Here is a 14890-nt window from a genome sequence, read left to right as displayed (position 1 = left end):
AATCGTACGGAAATGGTGTTTCCGTATGAATCGTACTTGCATTTTCGGATGGATTTCGCACCGGGTACGAGTCGGACGGAGAAAAGGCTCCGTCCGACGGTTCGTACCCGGTTTTTACCGGATCGGAATTGGCACCCTAGTCTGTGCACCGCCAAGGCAAGTGTGTATAATTAATGTGCACGATTAAAGTTTGACAGTTTCATCTGGGTGACTGAGTTTCACCAGCTTAGTAGCCACTTCAGTTAAGAGCCTCAGCCTGGGTGCCCTGCATGACTTAAAAATATACCTGGTGTGTGTTCACAAAGTTTCTGGAGCTGAATAGGCGGAAGTACAGTTTTCAATTTAATCGAGCACACACCTTGAATGTTTTGTGGTGCTACTTGGATTCACTGTGAGTACGTGGGATGTGTCGACATGCTGTCTGCTCTATCGTCAATGGCAGCCACATTGAAGGTAATGGTCATCAGATTTGAAAATTACTTATCAGCTACAAATGAGATTGACCCCGAAACAAAAAGGCCCATCCTGCGCCACTTAGTGGGAGAGTGCACACAATTTTCCTCACCATCCCAGATTTTGGCTAAGACAAGGACTATGCTGTGGCAGTGACCACCATGAACCTACCATTTAACATACAGGCAAACCCGCAGCATCCTGAGACAAGGTTAAAATAATCTATTGATGCCTTCAATGCTCATGTCCATGTTTACATATGTCAACGAAGAACTACGAGCCCAACTCATTCAGGATTGCCACTCATCTGATATATTAAAGGAAACCCTAAGAAAGGTGAGATTGCTTCTGACCACCACGCTAGCTAGACAAACTCTGTGAAAACTTTGGCAATCTCCAACACTGAGGGTTCCAGTGTCCAGCCAAAGACAAAGCCTGATCCATCTGCGGCAAAGTAAATCACTTTGCAAAGGGCTGTAGGTCAGTGAATCCAACACAACCAATTATCGAAAGACTGTCAGGGAAGACTAAGGTGCCGATCACGATCCGGTAAAAAATGTCCCCGTACGACTCGTATCGGGTCTTTTTACCGTACGAATCGTACAAGTGCCGTACGAACTGGCAATCACGATTCGCATGGTAAAAATTCCATACGAACCGCACTGGGAATATTTCCCCACACGTCCTCGGGTCGGAAAATGTGTCCGACACGTCCTCGTACGATTCACCGTACAAACGTGAAAGGTGAACTCCGACCGGGGAATCACGATCCATCCCGGGCGTCCGAATGTACAACCTACACATAGCATAGAGAGTTAAATACTTCCTGTGGACTGCAGCAATCATTGTGTCATCCACTAGTGTAACAAGGAAAACATTGCTTAAGGCCTACCAATATAGCTTGCCTGCTGAAGTTTAAACGTGTAGTTGGACCGGTCAAAATAAACCTTTTGACAGGAGAAAAAACCTTTCTTTCAATTATCAATAAGACACCCCTAGATATGATTTGAAACCCACAAGGTAAATTGCCTAGTGTTTAAAAGTGGGACATGTAGAAATGCAATGTTGGCGTGACCGTACCATGAAAGGCTATGGCAGTCCTATGAGGAGAACAGTCTTTAGTTTTTTTCCAGACAGAAAAGCCAGTTCAGTGGATTGAGATGGCAAGCCTATCCATCTTCATGGCAATCTTCCCGAACACAGCTAACTGCCTTGGTCACTGGTGTAATCTTAGCTCCAAAAACGACTGAGGGCCTGATTGTGAGTTTGGCAGTCCACGGTGGTGGCGTGGCAAGTGCCCCACCAGCGGTCTGACCGCCGTATTATGACTTTGGCAGTCAGACCGCCAAAGGACTGCTGCTACCGCCAGGGATCCGTGGAAACTGCTGTCAGAGGCCACAATATGCTGGCATTGCAGCTTCTGCACTGGGGACTGGTGCAAGGTTCCGGGAGAGTAGAGCTGCTGAAAGCCCCTGCCTTCCCTGAACATGTATGCAAGTGAGTGAAGGGAACAAAACAACCTGTAGGAATTGAGGGAGAAACAGGGAAAGGGAGTGAAAGAGAAACACTGAACTGGATCGTGCTCTGGGAAGGGGTTGCTAATGGCACTGGGTAACCTAAGTCACTGGTCCGGGGGCATCGGCAGTAGATATTGCTGTGTCTCGCCCAGGTTAGATCAAGGTATCAAATGGGAACCCCAGGATCAACCAAGCAGGGCAGGATCTGAAGAGTTAAGAATGATATAGGATGTGCAAAGGTATTAAGCAGAACAACAAGCACAATGATGGAGAAAAACAGAGGGAATGTTGAATGTGAGGAAATTGAGAAGGAGAAAAACAAGAAATGTCAGGGAGTAGTGGAGAGCAACAATAACTAACTGAGACGACTCCATTTCACTGTGGCCTTAAATATTGACTCTACCCCTTTTTCATCCCTTATTTATTGAAAGCACACTATAACCTAGAAAGTGAGTGTGCCTATGTACAAGTCTGTTTTCCTGTCTAGTGTTCAAATCTCTTCAATTCCCATAGTATCATTCTCCACAATATCTAGCCCCCCCATAAGCACTATGCCTGATCCCATTTCTGAGTCAAGCCTGAATCTTGACAACAGGTCATCTCATGCAGTGACTGGAGCCATGGGGTCTGTGAGGCAGCCCTACCTCAAACACAAATTCAATCCAGAATCCTATTTAGAATAAGCAAGTCATTACGAAGTTCCCTGCATGTTCTTTGTGATTATATGTGCATTCCTGTCCCCTCATATTCCTAGAAAATTAGGAGTGGATATCCTTTTAATTAACTTTCCTTTCCCTTCGTGCCAGAACGCTGTGAGCAAGCCTCCTGCTCCCAGAGATTCTTTCGTGAGAGCCACTTCATACCTATTGAACAGAGCTGATTTTATCACCTGACCTGCCAAACTAGCCTGAGGCCTGTCCAGGATTTAGACAGAGAGGAAGAACTTTTGTACAATCATCTGTCTAGCATACTTACCAAAAATTAACTAAAAGAATACAGAAAAATATTGGATAGCGGAGGGAATAAAATTACTATTCCAACACCAGAGAGTGCAACAGTAGGGAAAGTGTTGGATAGCGTAGGGGTAGAAATTACTATTCCCACTCCAGTGAGTGCAACTGGAGGGAAAGTGTTGGATAGCTTAGGGGTTATAATTGCTATTCCAACTCCAGAGAGTGCAACAGTAGGGAAAGTGTTGGATAGGGTAGGGGTAAAAATTACTATTCTCACTCCAGTGTGTACAACAGTAGGGAAAGTGTTGGATAGTGTAGGGGTTAAATTTACTATTCCCACTCCAAAGAGTGCAACAGTAGGGAAAGTGTTGGATAGCGTAGGGGTAAAAATTACTATTCCCACTCTAGTGAGTGCAACAGTAGGAAAAGTGTTGGATAGCGTAGGGGTAAAAATTATTATTCCCACTCCAGTGAGTGCAACAGTAGGGAAAGTGTTGGATAGCGTAGGGGTAGAAATTACTATTCCCACTCCAGTGAGTGCAACAGTGGGGAAAGTGTTGGATAGCATAGGAGTAGAAATTACCATTCCCACTCCAGTGTGTGCAACAGTAGGGAAAGTGTTGGATAGCATAGGGGTAAAAATTACTATTCCCACTCCAGAGAGTGCAACAGTAGGGAAAGTGTTGGATAGCGTAGGGGTTTAAAATTACTATTCCCACTCCAGTGAGTGCAACGTAGGGAAAGTGTTGGATAGCGAAGAGGTTATAAATACTATCCCACTCCAATTATTGCAACAGTAGGGAAAGTGTTGGATAGTGTAGGGGCTAAAATTACTATTCCCACTCCAAAGAGTGCAACAGTAGGGAAAGTGTTGGATAGCGTAGGGGTAGAAATTACTATTCCCACTCCAATGAGTGCAACAGTGGGGAAAGTGTTGGATAGCATAGGAGTAGAAATTACTATTCCCACTCCAGTGTGTGCAACAGTAGGGAAAGTGTTGGATAGCATAGGGGTAAAAATTACTATTCCCACTCCAGAGAGTGCAACAGTAGGGAAAGTGTTGGATAGCGTAGGGGTTTAAAATTACTATTCCCACTCCAGTGAGTGCAACAGTAGGGAAAGTGTTGGATAGCGAAGAGGTTATAAATACTATCCCACTCCAATTATTGCAACAGTAGGGAAAGTGTTGGATAGTGTAGGGGCTAAAATTACTATTCCCACTCCAAAGAGTGCAACAGTAGGGAAAGTTTTGGATAGTGTAGGGTTAAAAATTACTATTCCCACTCCAGTGAGTGCAACTGGAGGGAAAGTGTTGGATAGCTTAGGGGTTATAATTGCTATTCCAACTCCAGAGAGTGCAACAGTAGGGAAAGTGTTGGATAGTGTAGGGGTAAAAATTACTATTCTCACTCCAGTGCGTACAACAGTAGGGAAAGTGTTGGATAGTGTAGGGTTAAAAATTACTATTCCCACTCCAGTGAGTGCAACTGGAGGGAAAGTGTTGGATAGCTTAGGGGTTATAATTGCTATTCCAACTCCAGAGAGTGCAACAGTAGGGAAAGTGTTGGATAGGGTGGGTAAAAATTACTATTCCCACTCCAGAGAGTGCAACCGTAGGGAAAGTGTTGGATAGTGTAGGGGTTAAAAATAAGATATTAAATAATGAATTAATAATAAATTAACAATAATTTATAGATAAATACCTATAAAATAAAATTAATAATTACTTTAATAACATTAACTTACTTCCCACCCTATTCCTCAATAAACCCCCAACCTGCTCCGCATAAAAATTAACACAATTAATATTATAATCAATTAATAAAAATTATTTACCAATTAATATTTAATTAACAATAAATTAATTATCAATACCAATACATTATAATTAATAAATAATTACCAATTAATAATTGATTAACAATAAATTAATTATCAATACCAACAAATATTAATTAATAATTACTTAATTATAATAAATTACTTCCCACCCTAGTCCCCTATAAAAACACAACCCGCTCCTAAACTAAATTAACACAATTCAGATATTCCTCAATTAATCAATTAATAACAATTAATTAACAATTAACAATTAATAAACAATAAATTAATTATCAATACCAAAAAATAAATATTATTAATTCAGTTTTTATACTTAATTTACTTTCCACCCTAGTCCCCTATAAACCCACAACCCACTCCAATATAAAATTAACACAATTAATATAATTATCAATTAATCAATTATAAAAAATTCATTACCAATTAATAATGAATTAACAATAAATTAATTATCACTCAAATAAATAAAAATTAATCATTACTGAATTACAATTAAATTACTTACCACCCTATTCCCCTATAAACCCACAACCCGCTACGGAACTAAAATGCAAAATTTAATTCAAAATATTTTTTAAAAATTATGATTTAATTTATTATAATTAAATTACTTCCCACCCTACTTCCCTATAAACCGACAACCTGCTACGGTACTAAAACCCAAATTTTACTTTAAAATAAATTACTAACTTCTAAACATTTAATACATATATTTAAAAAAAAATACAAAACATAACAAAACATGTGAAACACATACATAAAAAATACATACTAAAATACATATCACTAACATAAACATCGATATTATCAACATCGATATTTTTGCTATCGATATTACTAACTTCGATATCAACAAAAACGATATTTCTTACCTTCAGTTCAATATTCTGGTCACCGATATTCTTGATGTTGATATTCTGTCCCTACGGTATTTAAAACTCGATATTTATGTAGGTCGAAATAAAAAACTCGACATTATGTCTGTGCACCGCCAAGGCAAGTGTGTATAATTAATGTGCACGATTAAAGTTTGACAGTTTCATCTGGGTGACTGAGTTTCACCAGCTTAGTAGCCACTTCAGTTAAGAGCCTCAGCCTGGGTGCCCTGCATGACTTAAAAATATACCTGGTGTGTGTTCACAAAGTTTCTGGAGCTGAATAGGCGGAAGTACAGTTTTCAATTTAATCGAGCACACACCTTGAATGTTTTGTGGTGCTACTTGGATTCACTGTGAGTACGTGGGATGTGTCGACATGCTGTCTGCTCTATCGTCAATGGCAGCCACATTGAAGGTAATGGTCATCAGATTTGAAAATTACTTATCAGCTACAAATGAGATTGACCCCGAAACAAAAAGGCCCATCCTGCGCCACTTAGTGGGAGAGTGCACACAATTTTCCTCACCATCCCAGATTTTGGCTAAGACAAGGACTATGCTGTGGCAGTGACCACCATGAACCTACCATTTAACATACAGGCAAACCCGCAGCATCCTGAGACAAGGTTAAAATAATCTATTGATGCCTTCAATGCTCATGTCCATGTTTACATATGTCAACGAAGAACTACGAGCCCAACTCATTCAGGATTGCCACTCATCTGATATATTAAAGGAAACCCTAAGAAAGGTGAGATTGCTTCTGACCACCACGCTAGCTAGACAAACTCTGTGAAAACTTTGGCAATCTCCAACACTGAGGGTTCCAGTGTCCAGCCAAAGACAAAGCCTGATCCATCTGCGGCAAAGTAAATCACTTTGCAAAGGGCTGTAGGTCAGTGAATCCAACACAACCAATTATCGAAAGACTGTCAGGGAAGACTAAGGTGCCGATCACGATCCGGTAAAAAATGTCCCCGTACGACTCGTATCGGGTCTTTTTACCGTACGAATCGTACAAGTGCCGTACGAACTGGCAATCACGATTCGCATGGTAAAAAGTCCATACGAACCGCACTGGGAATATTTCCCCACACGTCCTCGGGTCGGAAAATGTGTCCGACACGTCCTCGTACGATTCACCGTACAAACGTGAAAGGTGAACTCCGACCGGGGAATCACGATCCATCCCGGGCGTCCGAATGTACAACCGTATGGTGAAAAGACCGTCCGCACCGAACTCCCATAACAACCATGGAGACGTCCAAACAGGTGCCCGGTACGTGCCGTACCCCCCCCAGCCCCCGTAGGTACGCGCTGACCCCCCCCCAGCCCCCGTAGGTACGCGCTGACCCCCCCCAGCCCCCGTAGGTACGCGCCGACCCCCCCCAGCCCCCGTAGGTACGCGCTGACCCCCCCCCAGCCCCCGTAGGTACGCGCTGACCCCCCCCCCAGCCCCCGTAGGTACGTGCCGACCCCCCCCCAGCCCCCGTTGGTACGCACCGACCACCCCCCAGCCCCCGTAGGTATGCGCCGACCCCCCCCCAGCCCCCATAGGTACGCGCCGACCCCCCCCAGCCCCTGTAGGTACGCGCCGACCCCCCCCAGCCCCCGTAGGTACGCGCCGACCCCCCCCAGCCCCCGTAGGTACGTGCCGACCCCCCCCCAGCCCCCGTTGGTACGCGCTGACCCCCCCCCAGCCCCCGTAGGTACGCGCCGACCCCCCCCAGCCCCCGTAGGTACGCGCCGACCCCCCCCAGCCCCCGTAGGTACGTGCCGACCCCCCCTGTGTGTACACCCGTGTACGGTGCGTACCCCCCCGTGTACGTTCGTGCCGTACCCCCCCCAGCCCCCGTAGGTACGCGCTGACCCCCCCCCCAGCCCCCGTAGGTACGCGCTGACCCCCCCCAGCCCCCGTAGGTACGCGCCGACCCCCCCCAGCCCCCGTAGGTACGCGCTGACCCCCCCCCCAGCCCCCGTAGGTACGCGCCGACCCCCCCCCCAGCCCCCGTAGGTACGTGCCGACCCCCCCCCCAGCCCCCGTTGGTACGCACCGACCACCCCCCAGCCCCCGTAGGTATGCGCCGACCCCCCCCCAGCCCCCATAGGTACGCGCCGACCCCCCCCAGCCCCTGTAGGTACGCGCCGACCCCCCCCCAGCCCCCGTAGGTATGCGCCGACCCCCCCCAGCCCCCGTAGGTACGTGCCGACCCCCCCCCAGCCCCCGTTGGTACGCGCTGATCCCCCCCAGCCCCCGTAGGTACGCGCCGACCCCCCCCAGCCCCCGTAGGTACGTGCCGACCCCCCCCAGCCCCCGTAGGTACGTGCCGACCCCCCCTGTGTGTACACCCGTGTACGGTGCGTACCCCCCCGTGTACGTTCGAGTCGTACCCCCACCCGTGTATGTACGGTGCGTACCCCCCCGTGTACGCTCGAGTCGAACCCCCCCGTGTACGCTCAAGTCGAACCCCCCCGTGTACGCTCGAGTCGAACCCCCCCGTGTACGCTCGAGTCGGACCCCCCCGTGTACGCTCGAGTCGGACCCCCCGTGTACGTTCGAGTCGTACCCCCACCCGTGTATGTACGGTGCGTACTCCCCCGTGTACGCTCGAGTCGAACCCCCCCGTGTACGCTCGAGTCGAACCCCCCCGTGTACGCTCGAGTCGAACCCCCCCGTGTACGCTCGAGTCGGACCCCCCCGTGTACGTTCGAGTCGTACCCCCACCCGTGTATGTACGGTGCGTACCCCCCCGTGTACGCTCGAGTCGAACCCCCCCGTGTACGCTCGAGTCGGACCCCCCCGTGTACGTTCGAGTCGTACCCCCACCCGTGTATGTACGGTGCGTACCCCGAACGTACACGGGGGGGTTCGACTCGAGCGTACACGGGGGGGTACGCACCGTACATACACGGGTGGGGGTACGACTCGAACGTACACGGGGGGGTTCGACTCGAGCGTACACGGGGGGGTTCGACTCGAGCGTACACGGGGGGGTACGCACCGTACATACACGGGTGGGGGTACGACTCGAACGTACACGGGGGGTTCGACTCGAGCGTACACGGGGGGGTTCGACTCGAGCGTACACGGGGGGGTACGCACCGTACACGGGTGTACACACAGGGGGGGTCGGCACGTACCTACGGGGGCTGGGGGGGGTCGGCGCGTACCTACGGGGGCTGGGGGGGGGTCGGCGCGTACCTACGGGGGCTGGGGGGGGTCGGCGCGTACCTACGGGGGCTGGGGGGGGGTCGGCGCGTACCTACGGGGGCTGGGGGGGGTCGGCGCGTACCAACGGGGGCTGGGGGGGGGGTCGGCGCGTACCGGGCCACCTACTCTGGTCGATTCGCGCCGTACTTCGCTTTTGCGGCACTTTTTGGGTGCCGTGAAAATATTGCCGTCCGGACTGCTGTCGGTTCGAATCGTAATTCCTGGTTCGTGAAACGCTGCCTGAAAGCGTCCCGACGTCACGTCGCAGCATTCCCGGATCACATTCGTATGTATATTTTCGTCGGTCGGTGTTTTTTACGATTCGTACGGAAATGGTGTTTCCGTGCGAATCGTAATTCCATGTTTGTAAAGTTTTACAACCGGGTACGAGTCGGACGGGGAATTCGCTCCGACCGACGGTTCGTACGCGGTTTTTAACGGATCGTAATCGGCACCTTAGTCTACAGTGAGAGGACCTAAGACCAAGGAGAGTAGCATACAACCGCCAAAGGATTTGAATGAGACAGAATAACAGAAACCTGGCATTGGCCACTGACAATCTGGCACTGCCTAGAAAGAGATCACAGTTAGTGACTCCAGTGGCTCAGAGACACTGGAGCCACTGCCTGTCATGTCAAAGATGGACTGTCATAAACTGTGCCTGACGCTGGCCTTACTCGACGAGAATATATGCATGCATATGGCAGCTGCACCCATAGACTTAGTTGGAGTATTCACCATAAACATAGGACACTACTCTGCTCACTTCTTTGAAACTAAATATAAAGGGACCGTGTTGCTGAAGTGTGGCTGAATTGCTGGAACTCATCTCATTAACTTTTGGGGCGCAACAACAGAGCATTGCACTGAAGTTAGGAGAGTTCAAAGACATTCTGTGGCGTTTGATGTTAAAGGGGACATTAGTGAAGATCCACATAGAACGCACAATTCAGTCAGTGGCTCTTCATCATAAACAAATCCTGTTCCATGTACACATGCACGTAGAGCAACATTTAAAGAACTTCGAGAGAGCAAGAATCATATAGAAAGCAGAAGCACCCACTACATGAGTGCCACATATCGTAGTAGCAAAGAAGGCAAAACAGCTGGGAGCATTCCGTATTTGCATGGATATGAAAATGCTGAAGAAAGTCATGCTTTGATAATGCCACCTAATACCCACTGTAAATGACATAAACACAGAAATATACAGCACAAGGTGGTTCTTAAAAATAGATCTAATGTGTGGATGCCATCACACATGCTTGAATAAGGAACCACAATATATATCACAACATTTTCTACACAGCCAACTTTCGAGAGCTCAAAAGGATAAACTACGCTGCCTGGACTGGGGTTGCCTCACACTCTAGCAACAGAACCAGATGAGATGGGAGCGTTCCTGACAGAAACCTCCTTTATCTACATGCTCTGCACTTACTGTTGCCATATTTTGTGTTAGACTTAAATGTAAGTGTGTATTCACGTTGCCTCTGACTACTCTAACTGTTTAATCATATTTACATTGGATGGTATTAATTTGGTAATTAATGATAGCACTAAAACTCATATCTTGGGAAACACAATAGTAACAAACATATTTTAAAGCAGAGATTATATAGATCGCTAGAATGATGTCACCACAAACCCATATTAAAATTGAAATTTTACATACCTTGGCACATTTATTTCCAAAATTCATAAAGTCAATTTCGCCAGTGATATACTGGAAGTCTCTCATATCTGTTTGGACTTTATCTAAGTTATGATACGCCATCTCTGCATCCTCTTTCTCTGAAACCATCTGAATACTGGAACAGGCATCTTCACCACTATAAAAATACATAAGTTTGTCATTTGGTAGGAAAATATTTAACAAACCAATACCTTTCCACCTTTGGGTGGCACCAAGTTTCTCCACAAACCCCGGGCTGAAATATTTGATGGATGTTGCTTTATATGCCTGATACCTGCCATTTTTGGACTTATTTGACTTGTTTGTTGTTAACCGAATCAAATTTGACAAAATAAAATCTAAATTTAATACATTGTTTATAAAATGATTTCAATCGTCCTAAACTTGATTCTACACATTTCATTTAAAACAATGTCAGTTTTCAATGTGACAAAAGTCAACATTTTTCTTAAAAGTTTCAAAGTAAATAAGAATAAATAAACAAATCCAAGCAAGAGCTAAATCCATATTAAAAAATCCCAGTATCTCTGGTTTAAAGTGTCACACTCTTATACGATACGTTCTATTTACTTTGTATACATTCAACATAATCTTACATTGCAGGTATATAGTTTCAAAGAAAGGAAATTAATTAATTTTGAACAGCCACATTATTTTTTGTCTTCCAGGAGTGATTTGCTACAATTTAAACCCTTTTTGTAGTGCTACACATATGTTCTATGCGAGGATAGCCCTCCTAAATGTTCTATATCAGACCTCTCATGCACTTGTGTCAATATCTGCTTTATTCTGGGCTTACATTTAGATTTAGTAATTTTAGCAAGTGCACCTAAGGAATTTCAGCCAAATGTCAGCCGTCTGCTTTTTTCCCCAAGCATTTTTCTATTTTTTAGCTCGCTATTTGGGCTATCAGAATCAATTAAGTTCCTGGCATAGATACCTTTAAATCACAACTGTTCATCAAAAGGGATTGAATGGCCACCATATTGGTCTATATAATACCTCTTCGAAGTGGAACAGCCTAGATTGGGGTGGAAGCTGGAAAACTAACAGCTTTCTTTAAACTGGCCCCCTCAAGCAAACCAAAATTTAATTTCTTTAGTTCTCCATATTGATTCGCCAGACCTCATTAAACCAAGCAGATTTGCTATATAGGCCCTTCATGTGTCCTTAACGTTGATCCACCATGCACTATTGGATCGAAGTACATCTTTATTGCTGATCCCAAACCTTTTCAAATCATTGCAGTCTTGCTTTCAATTAAGAGCATAACCTAAGGTCAGCCCGGGTATTTGTGGCTAGTCACCACTACTACATGAGTTCCAGCCAAAAACACCTCTAATGTTCTTTGCTTTTTACAAATATCATACATTTAAGTCCACTTCATAATCCTGCTTCTATTGTAACTGGTCTGTGCCACATATGGCCTTAAGTTCACAGCTATATTATATCCCTGTGCTAACAGGAGTTTTTTGCAGGGGCAACATTTTTAGGTCGAGCCTGAGCCAGCTCGCAAGTGCTGCTCTGCAAAGATCTGTGGAAGTTCAGTACGGAAGAGAAGCCCCGCCCACTCCACTGCCCATATTTTTCATTGGCTTGTGTCTTTATCCTTTGTAAATGCTGCCGTCCATGGACGGCTGCTTGTTGACCGTGAAGTCTCTCTGGAGGCGGGCGGATGATGGGGGGTCGATGGGGGGACGATGGATGACGTTTCTCCCAGTTCTGTGTTAACTGACAGCTAAGTTCTATATGCGCGGGATTTGAGAAGCGAAACGTGAATTTCTGATTCAGTCAACTACACATCAACCCTGAGATGACTGAGGCGGAGCTCCGGTGAGTTACCGGCAACAGCAGTGAGTGATTGGGTTTATGCTATCATGGGTGGCCCGATAGTGCCGCACTGAGTAGAGGCTCATGGGGAGCCTGGTGAACAACAGCTGGAGTCAAGATAGCCGGTAGAAGCGGCACCAACAATTAAAGGTGAGGAACGGGCCGGTGCACGAGCGATGCAGCGCGCGCTACGAAATTCGTTTTATTTATTTAATTGTTTACTTACCTGCAATTGTCCATATTCCGGTTTTTAGAACCCCCCCTGCCCCTCCCGCCCCCACGGAACTCCCTCCACGGGCCGCGGCTGGCCCCTATTGTGTCTGCGCCGCACTAGGAAGAGGATCGTTCTGTTTCTCCACATCCTGATAGTGTCACTAGCAGCATGTTATCGCTGGATTTGAAGCTGAAATACACAATGAAGCCCTCCCTCCACCCGCCTCTTTACTAACTCCATTGCTGCATGACAACCACTTGTTTAATTGTATTGGTCGTTTTTTTGTTAATCTCTGTATGTAGGATGCATTTTGACTGCTAATATTTTTAACAGATTAGATTTCACATTACATTTCCCAGCATGCCATAATACCTCCTTCAACCTGAAACAGAGGAGGGAACCTGGCCAGCCATTGCTGCCCTACTAAGGCAAAAGATTTTGATTCCCGCTGGTAATATTTGCAATACTTCTATTTTAAAATTAAACAGCCTGGCCAGGAAAGTTAGGGGGATATTCACAAGGATCTATCTCCGATTTAACGGCACTTTAGCGCAGCCAAAGTTGTAATAAATTTACCTCCCCATTCACAAGCCGGTGCAAACAGCCAGCAGCACCACTTTTCCCGCGTTAGCATCCGCAACAAACATCGCCACGGATGACCCCGGCAACAATCGCTAATGAGATGCAGAGTAGGCGTTCCCGAGCCGAAATCAGCAACAACATCACTCCGCAACATTCTCAACAACCAGACAGATCTACAATAGGAACACAAAACAGGCGATAAGGCGCGTTAGCACCAGGAAATTAACACCTGCTCAGACCTGGTGCAAAGCCGTACCACAACCTGCACCAGACAAGGGAACACAGCCCATAGCCACACATGAAGAACAACAGATGCCCCCGAGCCACTGAACATACAGCATGGTCACCCAAGAGGGCCTCAAAACCCACAGACACAACCCAGTGCCCGCAACACCCCCCCGGACCCCTCCAACCCCGGAAAAAGAAACTGCACACTAACACCACGAATCCCAAAACAAATATTTTGCCTGATGTCGCACAAGCAGGAACATCAACATACATGCGTGGCTGAAAATGGAGAATTAGTCATACATCAATGCAATCATCAACACAAAACACCATTCAAACAAAAGCCAAAACAACCATTCCGATGAGTCCTAGCGTGTCCTCACTGGACAATCTGTAGGACACAGCCTGGAAGACAAAATCCAAGAGCAGAAGGTGTGCCATGCGCCCAACAAAGGAAAGAGACGGAGAGAGGGAGGAAGACAGCGAGGAAGAGAGACAGAGTGAGATTGCACAAGCAGCGCAAGGCCTTTCGGGCACCTGGCTCCGCATGCCAACTTGTGTGTGTGTATTGCCATCGGTACACCATGAGCCCAAGGCCTTGTCTGAATCTCAGCGCAAAAGCCACATCACATTCCGAAAATGCAAGTAGCAGTCAAACAAACATCAGGGATGAAAGCTTCATTGTTCCAATGCAGAAGGCGGGAGGACAACTGCACCTCCGACCTTAGTCCAGGATGCAGCTGGAACACCCTGAGAGAGATGCCATGGCAGATGGGGATGACTCCCACACCACGCATTGCGCCAATGAACTATTCGACTTATCCACACCCCACACACAGAAGCCCCTGCCTGAGGTACCCCCGCATGGGATGCCCATGACACTCACGGAAACAGCAAACCATTCTCCCCAGCGTTGCACACACATTCAAATCATTGCCCAGAGCTGTGGCCTACCTTCCACACAACTTCCGCAGTCCAGCAGAGTGCCGGTTACACGAGACGCACTAACGCAATGACAGGTCATTCCGGGCACATGAACAACCCCTGTCACGTGGAACAGTACCGTGCACGTATGCTGCATTTACTGGGAGCACTGCCACTGGCGCGGATCAGTTACCGGCTGACCTTCCGCCTTGCCTACGTCACCTGCATCCAGCCCTGGTTCCACTGCCGAACATGCACATTTGAGTGTCCCATGGATGTCTGCCTATCCAACACAACCATAGATTAATTGGATTATGACTTGTGTCTGCGCCCCCTGTTGGATCATGAATAGGAGTGTTACCGAGACAGCCGTGCATGGGATGCTTTGCCTACGTCACCTGCGCCCAGCCCTGGTTCCACTGCCGAGCATGCACATTTAAGGATCCCATGGATGTCTGCCTATCCAACACAACCGTAGATGAATTGGATTATGAATTGTGTCTGCGCCCCCTGTTGGATCATGAACAGGAGTGTAACCGAGACAGCCGTGCATGGGATGCCT

At 47.0% G+C, this 14890-nt stretch overlaps 1 protein-coding gene across 1 annotated transcript in view; it reads right to left on the bottom strand.

The window, feature by feature from the left end:
• TRPM5 (transient receptor potential cation channel subfamily M member 5) overlaps positions 1–14890 on the bottom strand; it is a 561392-nt gene that overhangs the window by 512159 nt on the left and 34343 nt on the right. Inside the window, exon 2 of the mRNA XM_085646171.1 lies at positions 10530–10686. Within this exon, the coding sequence (XP_085502297.1) occupies positions 10530–10686 (157 nt within the window). The remainder of the gene's footprint in view (positions 1–10529; positions 10687–14890) is intronic.

The sequence above is a fragment of the Triturus cristatus genome, chromosome 3_1 (assembly GCF_964204655.1).
Source record: "Triturus cristatus chromosome 3_1, aTriCri1.1, whole genome shotgun sequence".
NCBI classification, from domain to species: Eukaryota; Metazoa; Chordata; class Amphibia; order Caudata; family Salamandridae; genus Triturus; species Triturus cristatus.
Note: the sequence above shows the minus strand (reverse complement) of the source record. Positions and strands in the feature narration are given on the sequence as shown.